At 37.5% G+C, this 21,726-nt stretch overlaps 1 protein-coding gene across 1 annotated transcript in view; it reads left to right on the forward strand.

The window, feature by feature from the left end:
- The window catches only part of LOC121972567, a 48,822-nt gene extending 31,741 nt beyond the window's left edge, over positions 1–17,081 (forward strand). Inside the window, exons 3-5 of the mRNA XM_042524220.1 lie at positions 16,702–16,782; positions 16,865–16,951; positions 17,061–17,081. Coding sequence (XP_042380154.1) covers positions 16,702–16,782; positions 16,865–16,951; positions 17,061–17,081 — 189 coding nt within the window. The remainder of the gene's footprint in view (positions 1–16,701; positions 16,783–16,864; positions 16,952–17,060) is intronic.
- Positions 17,082–21,726: the final 4,645 nt, after the last annotated feature.

The raw sequence follows: 21,726 nt of genomic DNA on the forward strand, positions 1-21,726 counted from the left end.
TGTCTATTTATGCTTTTTTGGGGCTATGACAACGATTTTTAAAGGCTACGACAATAGTTTTTGAAATCTGTTATCTATGTGTGCTTTTTTAGGGATTATTGTTGGAGCAATCCCAATGGTCTGTGCGACCATGTGTTTTCATGTTTGGGCAAAGGGTTTAAGTTAGGTTCACCCTTGTATTTGATATGTGTATATGAGTGTGCAGGTTTACAGGATACACATATGACTCAACTTGATGGCTTCGAGTCTGGTGAAGGATGGAGCATCCGAGGGACCGTGGACAATACAACAAGGACAAGGGTCGAGGGAAGCGACTTTGAGGCATACGTGAAGGATGGCATTGGGGACAAGCCGCATGCTTGGATGCATCTAAGGGACGAGAGCCAAAGAAAGTATGCTTGAAGGCTAAAGGTCAAGGTTGCAATGAAGGGTCAAGTGAGTCATGAGGGTACGAGTGCATGAGAGATTGTACTCAGGGTAAAATCTTAGATTTAGGGTTTTACTGCAGCAGTTACTATAGCAGTACTGTAGCAGTCGACTGGTGAAAACAGCAGTCGACTGATGTAGTCGACTGGACAGTTGACTGGGAGCGAACAAAATGCTTCTGTTCGCTCGACCAGTGTGGAGCAGTCGACTGCTAGTTTTAGCAGTCGACTAGTATCGAGCCGTTGGGATGTAACGGTCGAATTTCCACAAAAGACAATCGACTGATGGTTTTAGCAGTCGATTGGTAGGCGAAGTTTTTCAACCCGTGGCCTATATAAACAAGGCTTGGGAGCTTGGTTGTAGTTAACAAAATTAGTGGTGATAAACCCTAATTAGTAGTATACTAGTCTCAAGAGTCTTGGTTGGTGTTGTAGTGAGGTTTCTCCACCCACAAGGAATGACTTGAGATAGTCGGAGTTTGCCGGGGGCTAATTCATCGACGGATAGGGATCGTCCACCTCAAGGACACGTCGTGGAGTAGGAGCAAACAATCTCCAAACCACGTTAAATGATTGTGTAGCTTGGTTTGATTTCTTTCTTATCTTTAGCTTTCTTTGTATTCTTATTAGTTTGTATTTCCGCTGCGCAAACTAACAAGTGTAGGAAGCAAGTATTTGGGGGTGTCATCTATCTAATCCCCCTTCAAGCCGATCACCGATCTCCCAATAAGTGGTATCAGAGCGAGGCCGCTCTCCGTTGGACTAACCATCGAGGAAGCAAGAAGATGACTGGCTTGATAGAACCTCCGAAGTTTGAAGGAGGAAGCTTATAGGACATCACGTTTTGTTTGGTGAAAATGAAGAACTTCTTCGAGACGGATTGGGACATGATGATGGTCGTCGAGGAACCATTCGAAGTCCCGAAGGACAAGAAAGGAAAGAAGCTCCGACCACGACATTGGACGGAGGAGCAAACCACACGATCGGAGGTAAATTCAAAGGTAATATCAATGTTGATTGAAATTTTGCCCTCTAACGTGATAAGTCATGTAAGTGAATACAAGAACACCCACGAGTTGTAGATTAAGTTGAAGAAAGTTCTAGGAGAGGAACTTTTGCCTACACATGAAGAGGTAGAGCCTAAGGAGATGGATTCAATTACTCAAGGAGAGGAGGTTGAGCAACTGAAAGTTGAGCCATGCTCAACATCCGAGGAGGAGAAGGAGGATAAGGTATCATCTACATCCTCAAAGGTTGAAGAAGAATCCAAGACGAATGAAGAAGAGGTCTTGGAGGTCAACCTAGTGAGCATCTCCACCGAAGTGAAGTTAAAAGACCACATCATTTGCTTCGGGTGCAATGAGAAGGGACACTATAAGAGTAGGTGTCCAATGGGTAAGAAAGAGGTAAATCCTAAACACATTGAAGTTATGTTAAACACTAACAAGGGTAGTAGAAATGAAGAAGCTCAAAGAAGAAGAATGCGCATTGTATGCTTCACATGTGGGGAGAAGGAACACTACCACACAAAATGCCCCAAGAAGAGGGATATCAAGAAGCTTGCACATCTAAAGAAATGGGAGAAGAAGAGAAGCAAGAGTCAAGGGGGAGCTTCAAGGATAAGGGAGGTATACCCAAACTTGAATTACAATTCAAGGTTTAATTGTTATACTCCCATGCATGCTAGGAATAATTTTCATTATTTACCCATGCAAAATTTTAGTTTCAAATATCATGATAGAAGTAGGGCTAATGTAGATCAAAATCCTAAGGTATATATGCATGATAAATCTAGAAACGATAGATCTAAGGAGACCCTAGACATTAATCCCAAGAAGGGAGACACATGCCTAGGAAGGGTAGGTCTAGGAATGTCCAAGGTGGACATATCAACTCTAGGGTTAGGTGCATAGAAAAGGAAAATCAAACTTTGAAGGAAAAGCTTGATAAGTTGACGAAAATCCTAGAAAGATTCAATGTTGGATCTAAGGGTTTAGGTATGGTGTTGGGTAGTCAAAGACCCAACAATGATAGATCGGGTTTAGGATACAGATCTAGTGTCTCCAATGCTAAGGGAAAGTCTTATGCTAGGGTCTCATATAACTATAGTAAGGAGAAACCAATAAATGGCAAGAGAATGTCATTTAATGATAAGAAGAAATTAACCAAGGATAAAGTGTCCAAGGTTAAGAAGGTTAGGTTTGTAGGCCAAGTGTCACCGGAGGTGCACCGATGTGGCCTAGCCATTGTGGATGAGTCACCTAGGGAGGTGGCTAAGGTTAAGAGCTCTAGAAGGAGCTCTAAGAGTCAAGTTAGGATCCATGAAAAATGGATCTCAAGTGGGTACTACTTGGGAGACTAAGTTGGGCCATAGAATGTGCCAAGTGGTTTAGAGACGGACTTGAGTCTCAAACCTAGGGAATTGACACAAATGGGATATGTTTCATGCTTAGAAATATGGCATTGGGGTCATATAGCATGATAATTAATTTTGGATATATAGATGTCATATAAATCAATGCTAGGGATGCATTGTGGGTTAGTATGGACAAATACATTAAGAGGAAGCCAAAACTAGGACTTTAGGTCAAGGTTCAATTGAACTTTTTAGCTAGTTTTGTAAGATATCAAAAAATTTAATTAACAAGGTTATTTGGGAAATAACCTTATAGAATTTTTTGAAATTTTAGAAATTTTCTGGGAATTTTTCGATACTCGTACGACGAGTTTGAGGGGACGAATTTACGGGTCCGGATAAAGCCTGTTTGAGATACCCGTTTAAGAGAGGAAATGATTTATATATAAATTCATTTCCTTTTCTTATTCTTTCTCTCTAACGTCGATCGATCCCGATCTGATTTCCTCTTCCCCGACCCTTCTTCCCGACTCTCCTCTTGTACTCTCTCGCGGACGGATCTGTGGCGATAGTCAACATCGCCAGAGGAGCTCGTTACCGGAGCTTGTCGGAGATCGAACCAGGAGGCTTGGATCATCCTGATCTACTATTCTCAAGTCTTCCCCGAGCTTTCCTCCCGGTTCTGCCAATCCTTTCTTCCCCGATCCGACGCCATTGGATCGAGCCAGATCCACCAATCGCCGGTGTGGAGAGGCAATTAGGGCTTCGAAGGTAAGCGACCGATTCCTTATTTTCTCTCTCTAGTTGTTGCCGATCTTGGAGGTTAGGGCTCTGTTGCTATGTTGATCCTTCTTGCTGGAATCGTGATCGTCTTCCGGTTTTAGACTACGAGGAAAGCATCGGATCTGTGGACCTCCTCTTCCTTACTGCTGACTGAGGTCCCGGTTGGAGGTGAGTTCTGGTTGGAATTGGGTATTGCTGGATTAGAGTTCTCCATTTCTTGTTGATCTGTGATCTTTGCTTGATTCCTTCTTGATCCAGTTGATTCCAGTAGGTTATCTTGTTCGGTGGGTTTGGAAATTTGGGTACTGTGGGGTATTCTTGTTCCGACAGCAAACCCTTCCAACAGCAACAGTCACTTAGTTCCAGCATCATGTTTGGCTGTGAATCGAGGTAAAGTGTAGGGATTTTGATACGTGTTGTGGATAATGGATTTATTTAGGTATGATTTGATTACGTGATCATGTGTAGTTTTGAATTAGGGTTATATTTAGTTGTTTATGTGTAGAATTATTTAGTTTTGGAATTAATATAATGGAATGATTAGGGTTAAGGTAATTAACCCTAGTCAACCGTTGGATTTCTAATCTAATGTGTGATTAGGAATTAGGTAACTAACCCTAATTGACCGTTAGATTTAATTAGGTAGGTTGTGATTGTGTTGATTAGGATTTTGCCCTAATTTAGTTTTGGAGATTTTATTTAGCTATTCATTTGAATTTAGCTAAATAAAATATATATGTATTGTTTGTTGACGCAGGACTCTGATTCGAGACGGGCGTCTCGACTTTGGATTGCTTGATTGTACCTTCTATTTGAGGCGGGTACCCTTTGACTTATCTCTTGATAGTATCTTATGATATGTGTAGTAAATATATAATTACTAGTGATTGGTAGATTTATCACTTCCTTGGTTATAGTTTAATTGATACATGTTACCTGCTTCTACTATTAGCTGTTATACATTAGACTTATATGCTCTTAGTTATTGTTATGTGTACCGATGCTCTTAGAGGTGATGATATGTTGTGCTTCTGTATACTGGATTAATTGCTAGACATACTGGATATGTGATCTTGGATTCATGTTGCTTATATCATGGTTATATATGCGTTTATTTTTCTAGCACATATATATGGAGGAGGATATGTTCAGGTATGATATACTGTAGCATCATGCACCATTCTGCATGATTGCATGTTGGGCGATTGATGACTCCATTATTGTTGAGCTCGTTGGTCGGCTAAATGGGCCTGCACACAACGTGACCACTGCATGGGTAGTGGCACAACACCCAGGGTGTGTATGGTAGTTAGCTCTGTAGGGCTCCGTTGGTCCGCTCATAGATAGTGTGACGCAGCGTGGTAGCGGGACAGGGATCCCTCCCCGACATCGCGTACCGGGAGATGAGAGTATTGTGCTCCCTCACTCTGTTTGAGGTAGGAGGATAGGTGTACTTCGACAGCATCCTGTCCACTCAGTCACTCTTCAAGAGTAGTGATGGCAGAGTGCACGGTTGTCACAGCCCTATCCACTCGGTCTCACCATCGTGTGTGAGATGGCTGACTGGCGCCAGGGGTGACCAGGACATGTCATTTGCATCATATGCACAGATTGCATTTATTATGATTGTTGCATGTTAGATGATGTATTTTGGTGACTGCATATTTTTGACATGCATACAGGATACATGCTTATTTGCTCTGACTATTTTTATCTGTGTATGTTCACAGTCATATGCTCAAGCCTCGCAGGTGAGAACAGTTTATTTCAGTTATGCATTTCTTATTATTCTTGTTGTAGGCTGTACTATCTGCTTATTGTTAGTTTCTACAGTTTACTCAGCTATGCATACCTGTTATACTGTTAGAAGACTGTACTATAGGTTATCGCTGGTAGTTATATGTTACTGTATATATCTATTGGTTATCTGCTGAGTTCTTTGAACTCACACCGATACATTACTACTTTTCAGGTTGAGGTCATCGGGAGATTCCAGTCGCTAGCCCCCTTTGTCGCGACGATTTTCGGTTGTAGACTTTGGTATTCGTTTCTATGTCGATATATACCTGTGATGTGGGTTCTTGTAGTTTGGACTTTGTGTTGAACATTCGGATTTGCTACTCATGTTTTCCGCTGTGGATATTTCATTACTTCACGGATTTCATTTCATTCGTTGTAGTGGAGTAGGATTTACATATATCTGCGATGATTCCTTTATCATCTTTTCTTTTAGTAATTTCTGTTGTCAGCCAGAGGCTGTATACTAAACTGCGTGGTTTGTCTATATAAACCGCATGGATTGGTTATATACTTGCGTGGATTGTTTGTTATTTGTATTATATTGTTCCGGTCATGTGGAACGAGGTATGGATATATGTATATCAGGATTGATATTGTCACACGTACAGGGGAGATGCTGTCGAAATTTCATCAGTAGGGACTACCTGGGGCATGACAAGTTTTGTGTTTTGTGTCAATCTTGGGATTTCTGATAAATATATTTTTATATATATTTTTTCCAAGTAGACATTGATAAAATAAACTTCTCCACAAAATTTGAGAATTTTTAGAGTTCTATGGAATTTCTGGTGCATTTCTGAAGTTGACTTAGAAAGGTTGATTTTTGCATGAATAGTATATCAGTCGACTGGTACAGTTATCAGTCGACTGGTAACACTATTTTTGAGCACATAATATCTCTGTAAGCTCGTTTTGGTAAGGTCAGTCGACTGGTACTTCTGGCAGTCGACTGATACCAATCTGAAATTATTTTCAGCACTGGATTTTAACCGAGTCAACTCGTACAGGTATATGAAATCCATGGGGGATAAATACATGAGTTTATGGTCAATTTGGATGACAAGTTTTCAATAATTGGGATATTGTTGGAGAACTTTTTGGATGTTAGGCAAAGGGGGAGAAGTAAGGTTTAGTTGGGAAAACCTTAAGTGCCTTTACGTAGGGGGAGCATTGGGATAGGTTCTTAAAAATCCCTGTGGAAATATTCCTAACTTAATGGGGAGCATAGGTGTAAGGGGAGCCTTGGGATAGGTTCCAATTCATGTTTGCATTTTTATTTCGGTGGTGTAAGTCCTAGTGTGTAGTCTTGGCAACGTAAGTCCATTCAGCGTTGTAAGTCCAAGTGTGTAGCCTTGGCATTGTAAGTCCATTCGGCGGTGTAAGTCCAAGTGTATAGCCTTGGCATTGTAAGTCCATTATTTTTAGCATGTTTATTTGCTATTTGTTTTCCCTAACTTAAACATATTGCTAAACATCAAAAAGGGGGATATTGTTGGAACAATCCCAATGGTCCGTGCGACCATGTGTTTTGGTGTTTGAGCAAAGGATTTAAGTTAGGTTCACCCTTGTATTTGATATGTGCATATGAGTGTGCAGGTTTACAGGATACACATATGACTCAACTTGATGGCTTCGAGTCCGGTGAAGGATGGAGCATCCGAGGGACCGTGGACAAGGCAGCAAGGACAAGGGCCGAGGGAAACGACTTGGAGGCATACGCGAAGGATGACATTGGGGATGAGCCGCGGGCTTGGATGCATCTGAGGGACAAGAGCCAAAGGAAGTGGGCTTGAAGGCTAAAGGTCAAGGCTGCAATGAAGGGTCAAGTGAGTCGTGAGGGTACGAGTGCATGAGATATTGTACTCAGGGTAAAATCATAGTTTTAGGGTTTTACTGCAACAGTTACTGCAGCAGTTATTTAGCAGTCGATTGGTGAAAACAGCAGTCGACTAATGTAGTCGACTAGGTGTGAACAGAATGCTTCTGTTCGCTCGACTAGTGTGGAGCAACCAACTGTTAGTTTTAGCAGTTGACTGGTATCGAGCCATTGGGATGTAATGGTAAAATTTTCATAGAGGACAGTCGACTGGTAGGCGGGGTTTTCCAACCCGTGGCCTATATAACCAAGGCTTGGGAGCTTGGTTATAGTTGACGAAATTAGTGGTGGTAAACCCTAATTAGTAGTCTACTAGTCTCAAAATTCTTGGTTGGTATTGTGGTGAGGTTTCTCCACCCATAAGAAGCGACTTGAGATAGCCGGAGTTTGCCGGGGGCTAATCCACTAACGGATATGGATCGCCCATCTCAAGGACACGTCGTGGAGTAGGAGCAAGCAATCTCCGAACCACGTTAAATGATTGTGTAGCTTAGTTTGATTTCTTTCTTGTCTTTAGCTTTCTTATATTCATATTAGTTTGTATTTCCGTTGTACAAACTAACAAGTGTAGGAAGCAAGTATTTGGGGTGTCGTCTATCCAACCCCCCTTCAAGTCGGCCACCGATCTCCCAACAATTATGACAATGGTTTTTGAAAACCGTTATCTATTAAGCGCTGTTGAATACCGTTGTTTTTTTCCTTTGTTGTTTTTCCCCTTCGCCATATTTTGCCGCTGTGTTTTTTTCTTTTCCTCTCCCCAAAATTTTTTACCGCCGCATTCTCCTCCTTTACCTTCTCCAACTTATGATCTCTTCACCTATTTTGCATTTTTCTTTCTTGATCTCTTCACACCGGCGACCCCATCTATGCCGGCGAACTCCTCCTCGCCTTCTCTTCTGATCCTCTTCGCTTTCGCCTCCGCATCCCATCGATCAATCGCTCCTCCTCTCCTACGCTGTAGAACCCTAATCTCAAGGTAAAGTTTACGATTTCTCATGATTTATGTGATTTTTTTGTGTGTGTGTGTTTTTTTTTACTATTTTAGACCGATCAAATCGTCTTTGCTGCAGATCTCGCCATGAAGAGGGAGAAATCGAAGATTGATGCTTCCAAGAAAACTGATACCAAGTGAGATTCCATTTCACCTTTTAATGTTCTTAGCAGATCGATCGGTGTTGAAAAAGTTTGATTTTGGGGGGATTGGACGCTTGTTTTCTTCTCTCTAAAGGCTTTTGGTGAAGAAGGGACTGCAACGGGCGACGAAGAAGCCAAGGAAGTCCAAAGCTGGCAAGGATCCCAACACGCCCAAGAGGCCTCAGAGTGCCTTCTTCATCTTCATATGAGATCCTCTCTTATCAGCTCATCGATTTGTTTTACCCTTCTTTGTACATCGTTGCTCACTTGATTAGCTCTGCAGGGAAGAATTTCAGAAGATGTTCAAGGAAAAGAACCCTAATAACTTGTAACGACCCAATTTTCCTCATTAGGAGTTCTAAAAGTTCTTAAAAATATTTAGAAATACTTTATAAATATTCTAGAGATTTTTAGAAATTTTTAGAGTATTTTTATGTAATTTTTGGAGATCGTTTGATATTTTTACTAAACGAAAGAAGTTGCAAAAAAATAATGTCCAAGCCGAGATTCGAACCGTGGATCTCGGGTTAAGCCAAGCCTTAAATGAATCCGGTTAGCCAACTGTTCCACGGCTATTTAGTTATAATATAAGGGAATTAAATATAGTTAAGCGGTCTTAAGAAACGAAATAAAATTTCCGTTTAAAAATGAGCCGAGGGCGGCTCGAACCCTAGACCTTCGGGAATTCGCCTTTCCAGCGGACCAAGCGCGCACGCTGATGTTTCGTGAACAAATTAATAATGAATTGGTCTTAAGCCATAACTGAATTAGAAAATACCTAAGTTATAAGAAGGGATTATTTTCCTCTCCTGTGAGCTAACCTTTCCCCTCTCCTCCTCCCTTCTGCGCGCGACGGCGTCGGCTCCTGCTTGGGCGAAATCGCAGCCGAAGCTAGGGCTTCGATCCGGCGGTCGGACAAGGTTCTCCGAGGGGTTCCTCCATCTCCTTAAGCTCTTCTCGACGAGGAGGAGTCGGGAGCACGAAGAAGAGTCAGGATTTCGAGCTCGCCGAAAGCCCTAGAAGCCTCCTTCTCGGTTGTAAGTCCAAGAAACCCAAGGTAAGTTGCTACTCACCTGTGGTAAGAGTAGTTCCGAATTCGATTTGAGTCTTTTCCCTGTTTTCCCTTGATTTTGAAGCATGCTGTGAAGTTGTTTGAAGCTTGTTGCTAGGGTTGCTGCCGTGAGTTTTTATAGGAGGTTGAGATAGGGTTTGGTTTACAATCACAGATTTAGGGCTTTTGGTTGAGTTTTATGTGCCGTGTTTCTTCTCACTGGTTGAGTTTCGGGAAGTTCATATTGTGGAGTCTTAAGCTTTGATCGTTGACGTTTCAGTAGACCTGTTGCTTTCGAAACGCTGATCAGATTTAGACTTTGATCGATGATATTCTTCTTAAACTATTATTTCTGAAACGTTGAACTAATTAGAGACCTTGATCGAAGATGTTCTAGTAGACTTATTGCTTCGGTAAGATTAAACAGATTTGGAATGTGTAGGTCCGATTTGATGATGTCCCATTTCCCTGATTGGTTGTGGGTTCTCTATGGATTTAATTAGAGGGTGTACTGCCTAATTGCATAACCTGGGATGATGAGGGTATCAATGCAAGGTTGATTTGTTTCTGCAAATGGCTACGAATTTGGGTGAAATCAGGTTGTTGTACTCCCTTTCGGTTGATAGCATTATAGACTTGAATGGTTGTAGAATATGTAACATGTGAGTGGTTTGAACGCTATATTACATATGGCTAATAGTGAGGTTCAACAGATGATGAATAGCTACCCATTTATGCTGAAATGCTATATAAACTGCTGATGATGATGAAGGTTCATTATACTGGATAGGTGGTTTCAAATACGAATAGAATTAATTGCTTCACCTGCATGTTACTTGGAACACTAGGAAAATTATGCTAAGTTTTACTGCTGGAGATTTAATTCTATAAATTTTCCTGTACCAATTGCTATGAAAGATAGTTCAGATTTTATGAAGTTTAGAATGCAGATTTTATTAAGTTTACAAGTGCAGAATTTTATCAAGCTTACAAGTGCAAGAATTAGTTAGTGTAGTAAGCAGATTTTGTTAAGCTTAGTATGCAAATTTTAGATAAGCTTAGTATGCAGACTTTAGATAAGCTTAATATGCAGATTTTAGTTAAGCTTAATATGCAGATTTCTGTTTAAACTTGTATGCAGATTTTGTTTAAGCATTTCAGTGTTAGAATTTGTTTAAACATTTCAGTTTTGTAAGAAGCATTCTTTTAAAGAAAAGTATAAGAAAGATAAAGAAAAGAAAGAAAAGGCTGAAGCCTTAAGTAGATCCCAAAGTCAAGACTTTAGGGATTTTGGCACACAAGGTGCCTATTAAAATGCCAAGGCATTTAAAGAAGAAGTAATTAAGATTATAAGTATTTTACTTTTAAGAAGAGGCTAGTACCCGACTTCCGAGGTTGTCGTTAAATAAATCTAGGTGTCCAAATCCGAGGTTTTGGCCCTGGTAGACCGAGGTCTGCTCTTTTAGGATTGGTGGCTCGCTACCCCAACCTATTAGGGAACGCGCATAAGATGGTACTATGCCTGGGCCCAAGAAGAAGTTGATTATTATTTTGAAGTATTATAAGTATAAGTTTTTGAACAAGTAAAACGAGTTTTACATAAACATAAAGTATTAAAGATTAAGTTTAGAACAAATGAAATAAGTTTCATATAGTTCTAAAAATCAGTAAGTTTAGTTCTTTATTCTACCATGTTTATCTAGTAGATGAGTAGTTTTTCATGTTTACCTATTAGATGAGCAGCATGATTAGCTATTAGAATTATATGAGTAGATTCCTTAGCTTTTCTTTGCTATTAGTTTGACATGAGCAGTTATGTTTATGCTTTATTTCTTTTTAGAGCATATAGTTTCTAGTTCTTTTCGTATACATGCGCATCCGTAATTTTGTGAGTTAGATAGCGCTTACTAAGCAAATTTTGCTTATAGATTGCATTTCCTCTTACTGCAGATACAGGAAAGGAAAAGATATAGAAAGGAAGGCGACAAGGAGGTGTTCAAAGGATGTGTGATGTCTGGACTATGGAAGCCTTGGGACTAAGAAAGAAGTTTTCTTTTAGTTTCTATTGTCTTTTGCTATGTTAGAAGTATTTGAGATAGTACATGATATTTTGATGTGATTAGGACATAGTAGATGAATTGTGATATGGTGTGATGAGTTGTGGTATTGTTTTCTTTATTTTGGATTTATTATACTGCGTGGTTGATTGTTACGTGTTCCAGCCGCTTGTGGCTGAGTATATATTGCATATATTGCTGAATATGGTCACCGATACAGGGGAGACTCTGTCGAAATTTTTCATAAGGGTTTCCATGTGATTTTTAATCATACCGGTTAAGTAGAGTTAGTAGATAAGTAACGATCATCCTTAGAGTGTAGTAGTATAGTAAGAAGGGTGGTCGTTACAGTTGGTATCAGAGCAGTTCCCATTTTCCAGCATCACACATCAGCACCATCCTTGCCGTCTTCAAGTAAGAAAGTATTTAATTTTCTTTTATGCTTTCTTTATTATTTGCAGTATAGAATATCTGTTTATATGCGCTTAAGTAAGAAGAAAATTCTTGTTTTATTTTTCTATGTTTGGATACATATGCTTAGGAAGAATAGAGACGATTTTAGTTTTGTTTCTCTCCTACATAATTAGATGTCAAGAAGAGGACGCCCCCGTACCGTTCGTACTGAGGACCGAGCACAGGAGAACGAAGAGCCCAGAATAGCTGAACCAAATCTCTCTGAAGTTGTTGCTCAACTCCAGAGACAAGTGGCGGAGTAGCAATAAGTAATCGTCAATCTGATGGCGAATCAGCATCCAGTCCCTCCCACTCCTCCAACTATTAATGTGGAAACTCCAGTGGTAACTGAAGTTCCACCAGCCGCCTTGGAAGTCCCCACAGTACCTAGAAGACAAGAAGCCTACGTCGGTGGTTGGTGAAGCCGAAAGTTTTCAAGCACGATGAGCCACAGGATGCTCGGGCTTGGTTGACAACTGGAGAGCACCATGAGATTCTTGAGTGGCGAAGTCGAGAAGGTCAAGTGTGCTTCTTTCTGCTTATCGGAGATGCCCGTATGTGGTGGGAGAGAGTGAAGAGCAAGAGAATAGTCAATCGGATGAGCTGACTTCAAGACGGAGTTTTATGAAGAATTCTTTCGTCAACGAATCACCAACAAGCATTATGAGGAGTTTATAGAATTCAGACAAGGTGCATTGATGGAAGACATCAAGAGGTTCAACAGGTGGCCATCCAGAGCTAGTAAGTACGGAGAAGGAATGAGTCGACTGATTCTTAGGATGCTGAGACCGGTGATAGCACTTAATGTGAGTAGTGGAACACACCACCTCGGATGGCGAAGATCGTCAGCAGAGCATTAGTGAGCATTATTTGAACAACATCAAGGCACAACGAGAGCAACACAAGCCAGACAAGATAAAAAACAAGACAGTGGAGAATCAGAGACCCCAGTCAAGTAATCAGAATTGGAAGGGCAAGGGTAACAAAAGGAAACAATGGAATTTTGGAGGTAGCCAAGAGGAAGGCCCAGCAAACAAGCAGACCAAGTTTCCTCCCTGTCCTAAGTGTGGAAGAGTACATCCAGGAACCTGTCTTTTAGGTATAACTAGATGTTATTCATGTGGTCAAGAAGGACATCTAGCTAGAGCATGTCCTAACAAGTTTATGGCACCTCAGCAACAGTCAGTGCAATATAGAGACGAGCCTGCACAGTTACACCACATGACAACATCGCTAGAAGGACCCTGTCTCAGTCAGGGACGGTTGGAAGCCCCACCCGATCCAATGAATGCCAGAGTATTTTCTCTTACTAGGGAAGAAGCTGCCGGTGCCCCATAATAGTCACAAAATTATTCTAAGTTCGAGGACGAACTTTTTATAAGGTATGGGGGATTGTAACGACCCAATTTTCCTCATTAGGAGTTATAAAAGTTCTTAAAAATATTTAGAAATACTTTAGAAATATTTTAGAGATTTTTAGAAATTTTTAGAGTATTTTTATGCAATTTTTGGAGATCGTTTGGTATTTTTACTAAACGAAAGAAGTTGCAAAAAAATAATGTTCAAGCCGAGATTCGAACCGTGGATCTCGGGTTAAGCCAAGCCTTAAATGAATCCGGTTAGCCAACTGTTCCACGGCTGTTTTGTTATAACATAAGGGAATTAAATATAGTTAAGTGGTCTAAAGAAATGAAATAAAATTTCCGTTTAAAAAGGAGCCGAGGGCAGCTCGAACCCGAGACCTTCGGGAATTCGCCTTTCCAGCGGACCAAGCGCGCACGCTGATGTTTCGTGAACAAATTAATAATGAATTGGTCTTAAGCCATAACTAAATTAGAAAATACCTAAGTTATAAGAAGGGATTATTTTCCTCTCCCGTGAGCTAACCTTTCCCCTCTCCTCCTCCCTTCTGCGCGCGACGGCGTCAGCTCCTGCTTTGGCGAAATCGCAGCCAAAGCTAGGGCTTCGATCCAGCGGTCGGCCAAGGTTCTCCGAGGGGTTCCTCCATCTCCTTAAGCTCTTCTCGACGAGGAGGAGTCGGGAGCACGAAGAAGAGTTGGGATTTCAAGCTCGCCGAAAGCCCTAGAAGCCTCCTTCTCGGTTGTAAGTCCAAGAAACCCAAGGTAAGTTGCTACTCACCTGTGGTAAGAGTAGTTCCGAATTCGATTTTAGTCTTTTCCCTGTTTTCCCTTGATTTTGAAGCATGCTGTGAAGTTGTTTGAAGCTTGCTGCTAGGGTTGCTGCCGTGAGTTTTTATAGGAGGTTGAGATAGGGTTTGGTTTACAATCACAGATTTAGGGCTTTTGGTTGAGTTTTATGTGCCGTGTTTCTTCTCACTGGTTGAGTTTCGGGAAGTTCATATTGTGGAGTCTTAAGCTTTGATCGTTGACGTTTCAGTAGACCTGTTGCTTTCAAAACGCTGATCAGATTTAGACTTTGATCGATGATATTCTTCTTAAACTATTATTTCTGAAACGTTGAACTAATTAGAGACCTTGATCGAAGATGTTCTAGTGGACTTATTGCTTCGGTAAGATTAAACAGATTCGGAATGTGTAGGTCCGATTTGATGATGTCCCATTTCCCTGATTGGTTGTGGGTTCTCTATGGATTTAATTAGAGGGTGTACTGCCTAATTGCATAACCTGGGATGATGAGGGTATCAATGCAAGGTTGATTTGTTTCTGCAAATGGCTACGAATTTGGGTGAAATCAGGTTGCTGTACTTCCTTTCGGTTGATAGCATTATAGACTTGAATGGTTGTAGAAGATGTAACATGTGAGTGGTTTGAACGCTATATTACATATGGCTAATAGTGAGGTTCAACAGATGATGAATAGCTACCCATTTATGCTGAAATGTTATATAAACTGCTGCTGATGATGAAGTTCATTATACTGGATAGGTGGTTTCAAATACGAATAGAATTAATTGCTTCACCTACATGTTACTTGGAACACTAGGAAAATTATGCTAAGTTTTACTGCTGGAGATTTAATTCTATAAATTTTCCTGTACCAATTGCTATGAAAGATAGTTCAAATTTTATGAAGTTTAGAATGCAGATTTTATTAAGTTTACAAGTGCAGAATTTTATCAAGCTTACAAGTGCAGGAATTAGTTAGTGTAGTAAGCAGATTTTGTTAAGCTTAGTATGCAGATTTTAGATAAGCTTAGTATGCAGACTTTAGATAAGCTTAATATGCAGATTTTAGTTAAGCTTAATATGCAGATTTCTGTTTAAACTTGTATGCAGATTTTGTTTAAGCATTTCAGTGTTAGAATTTGTTTAAACATTTTAGTTTTGTAAGAAGCATTCTTTTAAAGAAAAGTATAAGAAAGATAAAGAAAAGAAAGAAAAGGCCGAGGCCTTAAGTAGATCCTAAAGTCAAGACTTTAGGGATTTTGGCACACAAGGTGCCTATTAAAATGCCAAGGCATTTAAAGAAGAAGTAATTAAGATTATAAGTATTTTACTTTTAAGAAGAGGCTAGTACCCGACTTCCGAGGTTGTCGTTAAACAAATCCAGGTGTCCAATTCCGATGTTTTGGCCCTGGTAGACCGAGGTCTGCTCTTTTAGGATTGGTGGCTCGCTACCCCAACCTATTAGGGAACGCTCATAAGATGGTACTACGCCTGGGCCCAAGAAGAAGTTGATTATTATTTTGAAGTATTATAAGTATAAGTTTTTGAACAAGTAAAACAAGTTTTACATAAACATAAAACATTAAAGATTAAGTTTAAAACAAATGAAATAAGTTTGATATAGTTCTAAAAATCAGTAAGTTTAGTTCTTTATTCTACCATGTTTATCTAGTAGATGAGTAGTTTTTCATGTTTGCCTATTAGATGAGCAGCATGATTAGCTATTAGAATTACATGAGTAGATTCTTTAGCTTTTCTTTGCTATTAGTTTGACATGACCAGTTATGTTTATACTTTATTTCTTTTTAGAGCATATAGTTTCTAGTTCTTTTCGTATACATGCACATCCGTGATTTTGTGAGTTAGATAGCGTTTACTAAGCAAATTTTGCTTATAGATTGCATTTCCTCTTACTGCAGATACAGGAAAGGAAAAGATATAGAAAGGAATGCGACAAGGAGGTGTTCGAAGGATGTGTGATGCCAGGACTATGGAAGCCTTGGGACTAAGAAAGAAGTTTTCTTTTAGTTTCTATTGTCTTTTGCTAGATTAGAAGTATTTGAGATAGTACATGATATTTTGATGTGATTAGGACATAGTAGATGAATTGTGATATGGTGTGATGAGTTGTGGTATTGTTTTCTTTATTTTGGATTTATTATACTGCGTGGTTGATTGATACGTGTTCCAGTCGCTTGTGGCTGAGTATATATTGCATGTATTGTTGAATATGGTCATCGGTACAGGGGAGACTCTGCCGAAATTTTTCGGTAGGGTTTCCATGTAATTTTTAATTATATCGGTTAAGTAGAGTTAGTAGATAAGTAACGGTCATCCTTAGAGTGTAGTAGTATAGTAAGAAGGGTGGTCGTTACATAACTAGTCCGTCACAGCGGTTAGTTTTCCTCTTCCTTTCCCCTACAGATCTTTCTACTCTATAACTGATTTTTTTTTCTCTCTTCGATTTTTTACCACCATAATAAGCGCATCAATTTAATCTGAACAGGTTGCTAGCTGGAGGAGACAAGTGGAAATCTTTGACGAAATAAGTAAGTAATCAATAGCAACACATGATTTGCTAATTCAATTGAACAACCTTTAACAAACTCTCCTTTGCAGGAGAAAGCTCCATACATAGCCAAGGTAGCAAAGCTCAAAGCTGATTACACCAAAACCATGGTTGCCTACAACAAAGGCCAGGTACTGATCATAAACTTACCGCTTTTTGTGGAACAACTCCAATATCGAATCACTTAATCATTCACCTTTATCTGGTTCATAGTCTGGTGGAGGAGGAGGAAGTCATGCTGCTGCCGCAGATGAAGAAGAAGAAGAAGAAGGCGAGGAATCCGACAAGTCAAAATCCGAGGTGAATGATGATGATGAAGAAGAAGAGGTCTGAAATCTAATAATAAAAAAAAAGAAGTTATTTTCTACATTATGTCTCTATAAATAAAACATTGTTGAACGATGAACAGGATGAAGAGGATGATGAATAAGGGAATTGCATCTGCAGCTCAAGATTATCTCTTTTCCTTTCGGCTTTTTCTCTTGTTGTAGTTTCTATTTGGACCCGAAGAAATCGTAAAAATTATCAACTTTTCATTATCTTCTCTAATGGTAAAAGTCTGTACTATCATAATGTACTTAACTTTTGTCTAACCTGATCTAATCTAGTTCCAATTTATCTTGCTCTAAGTGCAGTGATCTTTGATTAAAACAGTGCTTTCAGTCCTTTATAGGAAAGGCAGTGCAGAGGTTTGTCATATTTCTGATTTACTTGAGTGGTTATTGATTGTCTCAAATAAGGCAGTTTGTTAGGTTTACTAACCTGATTGTGTCAATCGGTTGACTTTGTTCTAGCTCAACTCATCTTGTTCCTATTTAGTTACTATAATTGGTGGAATTCCATCATACATTATGAAAATAATAGATTTGGCTCTATTTTTGGGAATTAATAGATTTAGCATAGTTTCATGCCCAAAATACTTGTTTATTCTCTTGAATATTACTACTCTGACTTCTTTTCCATGTGAAGATTGCAAGTATGTTCATTATGCAAATATATTCATATTTATTTGATTACTCATGCAGATTCTCAAGCATGTTTATTATACAAGAATCCAATGTTTTTTACACAGGTGAAAAAATAGTACATTGCATGTCTCAAATCTTTTGATTAACAATCAGAAAATTGTAAGCACCTATCAAAGAAATACTTGCAATGCTGAATGGAAAGGTTAGTTTGCATCTAGTTTAACTTTTTTCCTCTTAATGGAACATTCTTGAGATTGAAATGAGTGCAAAATAAGTCTATTAATATCTTAGTTGTCTTGGAAGAAGTCTATTGTGTCACTTGTGCTGGGCTACTGTATAATTTGAATATCTAATTCTATATTTTTCCCTCTGCATGACATTATAATTGTTCCTCTTTGAAAGTGCCCTTAATCTTAGTCCTTCATCTCCTATTGACTTTATTCACAAATTATTAGTCTTGATAAAGCTCATACCTCTTGGGTGCTTGACAGATGAGTAGATTAGAAATCTTTATTTTCTTAAACACACTAATGGTTTTATTTTATTTTCAGAAACTTGATGGTGAAACAAGACCTATTAGAGCTTAGTTTTTGCAATGCTACAACAGATTTATCCGAGAAGTCCTTGATCCCTCCTTTGAGATAATAATTGTTGATCAAGTTGTATCTACTATTGTTTGAATAAGTTGATTAAGGTTGCAAGTTGAGCCTGTACTTTCAATAAGACTAGAAATGTTATCCTTTAATCAAGTAGTAGCTTCTTGATAGAGTTTATTTAGCATATGAAACTCATTTAAGATTTATAGTTTGTTGTTCAATTTTTTTTTGACCTCATACTTGTTATAATTTTTGGTTTATAATGCATTGAACCTTATTTAACATTGTTTAAATTTTAAAGTGTGTATTTAAATACATATATAACAAGTAGCCTTATTGAAGAAACTACAATGCCAAAGAGGGGCATTATTGCAGTCATTCAAAGGTTTAATATCCAAGTTAGCAATTTGACTCAAGTAAATTTTACAATAGCTTCTTTATATAACTATACTTATATGTTAGATTTCCCCTTGAATTGTTGTCAATCAATAGCTTTTGAAATATTCTATGAACTTATTGAAAAAGTTGCTTTGTTGGATGATAGATAATATAGATGGTGAAGCTACCAAATATTTTATCTTGATTTTGTTTGCAAACTATATTGCATGTGTATTGTGGCATCTAGTAGAATTTGCATTTTGATACTCCACACTCAATCAAGAATTGGTACAATAGCATGTTCCAATTTTCATATACTAGGAGAAATTACTTAGCATATTAGTTTCTTTGGTATATCCTATGAAATGCTCATTCCTTATTCAGTCAGGAGCTGCATTTTTCTGATATTTTTGATACATATACCTGCCTAGTTTTCCACGCAACATTAGATTTTGGTTTAATACATACACAGAGATTGCTCATTTATCTAATCATTGTATATTTCTTTAACTCTAATAAGACATTGACGGTGCACGTATTGGCACAACTTTTCCTCACCTATTTCTGATGGCATTCCCTTTAGCAAAATCATCAGCAAACTTAGTGTATTTCCCTGCATGCTATTTTAAGTTTTCTAATGTAATTGTGTTAAACTCTCTGAAATAGAGAGTGAAGAGTTACTCTGTGAAGTTGATGAGGACTACATATTAAGGACTAGATTTATTATGAAATTGATGATCAACAATGTTGGAAAAGGCTAACATGGAAGAATCAGCAAGTGAGAAAGAGGAGTCCAATGAAATCCTACAAGTTGAAGAATGTGATAGGACTTGGGTTGACAATAATTAAGTATAATCCTACTTGGCATGAACCACCATCATAAGTGTCTAGTCTTTTACCTATTGTTCATTAGTTGTAAATGGAGTTTATAAATTTTATTTGAATATGAGACATGCTTCTTCTTTTGTGATTGTAATTCTTGTATAAGTAACATTTTGAATGACATTGATATGGAGAATATTCTTTCTTTTGTGATTATGATTCTTTAATATATTTATATTGACATATGATATATTGGTATTAAAAGACAATAGTTTAAAAGATAACGGTTTAAAACCGTTGTTGTTATCTATCGCTCTCAAAGACAACGGTTAAAAATCGTTGTCGTAGCCCCAAAAACTGTTGTAACTGGTAGTATTATTAAAAGTGCTCTAAACAATAACAGTTTTAAAACGTTGTCTTTTCATTCAAAGACAACGGTTTAAAACCGTTACAAAACTGTTGTTGTTTTATTCGAAGACAACAGTTTAAAACCGTTGTCATAGCCCCCATTTTTAACAATACAGCCAGTTACAATGGTTTTAAAGGACCTACGACAACAGATAAAATTCGTTGTCTTTTAACATTTTTGTTATAGTGGTGTCAGCCAACATACATCATCTTCAATGACTAGAGTTCTTTATAAGCTTTGTTTTAAATCTCCAATATATCACCTCAATACCACAAAAATATAAAACCTACCGCTCTCTCCAAATAAATAAATAAATATATCTTACTATTTTATTAAAAATCTTCCCCCTTTACTAACTAACTTTGGTGAAGCCTAAAATGCATTTACGTTAATGTCCTTTTTTCTATTTACACTAAAAATAATTCCAAGGTTTATTAGTAATTTCACAAGCGAAACAATCAGTGATCTAGAGTTCGAGACTCAGCTACAGCGTATTATTATGAATTTTTCTCATCGTTAATTTTCTCTGGTTGTTTTATATAAAAAAATATAGTTATTTTTAGTCCCATATCTTAGAATTGACAACACTATGATCAAAAAAACTTCTATAAATATTTTAGGCCGACGATGTTAAAAAATATACTTTTCTTAGTTTTTTTTTACTAAGACAAGTATAATATTAAATTAAAATAATTTTTTGCATAGGGAAACCTATTATAATAGTTTGACGAATCTTACCCAAATAATTAATTCTTGGTTTATAAGGATGACACTAGAAAATCCAAATAATTCGGATTTTCAAAGACCCAAATAATTTATATATTAATATATTACACACGCAACGCGTGTGCACGATCACACTAGTGTATATATATATATATATATATATATATATATATATATATATATATATATATATATATAGAATTTTGATATGCTGCGCGATGCTGCAGTGCACATGCGCGTCGCGCAGCATATCCATTTTCTTTTTTTTTAATTATTCTTTTTAACATTTCCTGATTTTGAATTTTCAAAATCTAAAAAAATAATAGATATTGTTTTTTTAATTTTGAATTAAAAGATTAATTAAAATATTTTTTTTAGATTTTATTTATAGGTTTAGGGTTCTTAATTGGATTATAATTTTTAAGCTATTATTTTTTAAAGATTTTACCTCTATGGTTTAGACTTCCCAATTACATTATAGTATTTAATTAAAATAAATTTAAGTATTTATGGAGTTTTGTAATATGTTTAAGGGATATTTCTATGTGTTACTGATTTATATAAGGAAATGTTAAAATTTTTAAATTCAAAATGTTAAAAAGAATAATTAAAAAACAATTAATTAAAAAAAAAAGAGAAAATGGATATGCCGCAGATTTTTCAAGGTGCTCACAATTATATATACAATATATCAAAATATATATATATATATATATATATATATATATATATATATATATATATATATATATATATATATATATATATATATATAACTTGTTTATAGCCTCTACATTATCAATTTTTTTTTAATTTTTACATCATTTATTATTAATCTCATCTACATTATTAATTTTGTTATTTAACTATCGTTTTTAACTATAAATCTCAAACTTTATATATTTATAATGGTTAAAAAAAATTCTTCAATTTTTTTTATTTTACAAACCTTTTTAAAAATTTGTTTACGACCGACTTACGCCGACTGTAGCAATCATCTTCTCGCCTGTTGCTTGACTATGGAAAGTGTGCAAGATTTGACTACGTAGAAGGCACAATTCCCTACTGTTTCTGCAGCATGGGCTCATTTTACCAGAGATGGGATCCATAGGAAAGGCTTCATTCATTGGTTTAGTAATGAATGTGAGGACCAGCAAGATTAATTACAAACTTGGA

Source organism: Zingiber officinale, chromosome 4A (assembly GCF_018446385.1).
Source record: "Zingiber officinale cultivar Zhangliang chromosome 4A, Zo_v1.1, whole genome shotgun sequence".
Classification (NCBI taxonomy): Eukaryota; Viridiplantae; Streptophyta; class Magnoliopsida; order Zingiberales; family Zingiberaceae; genus Zingiber; species Zingiber officinale.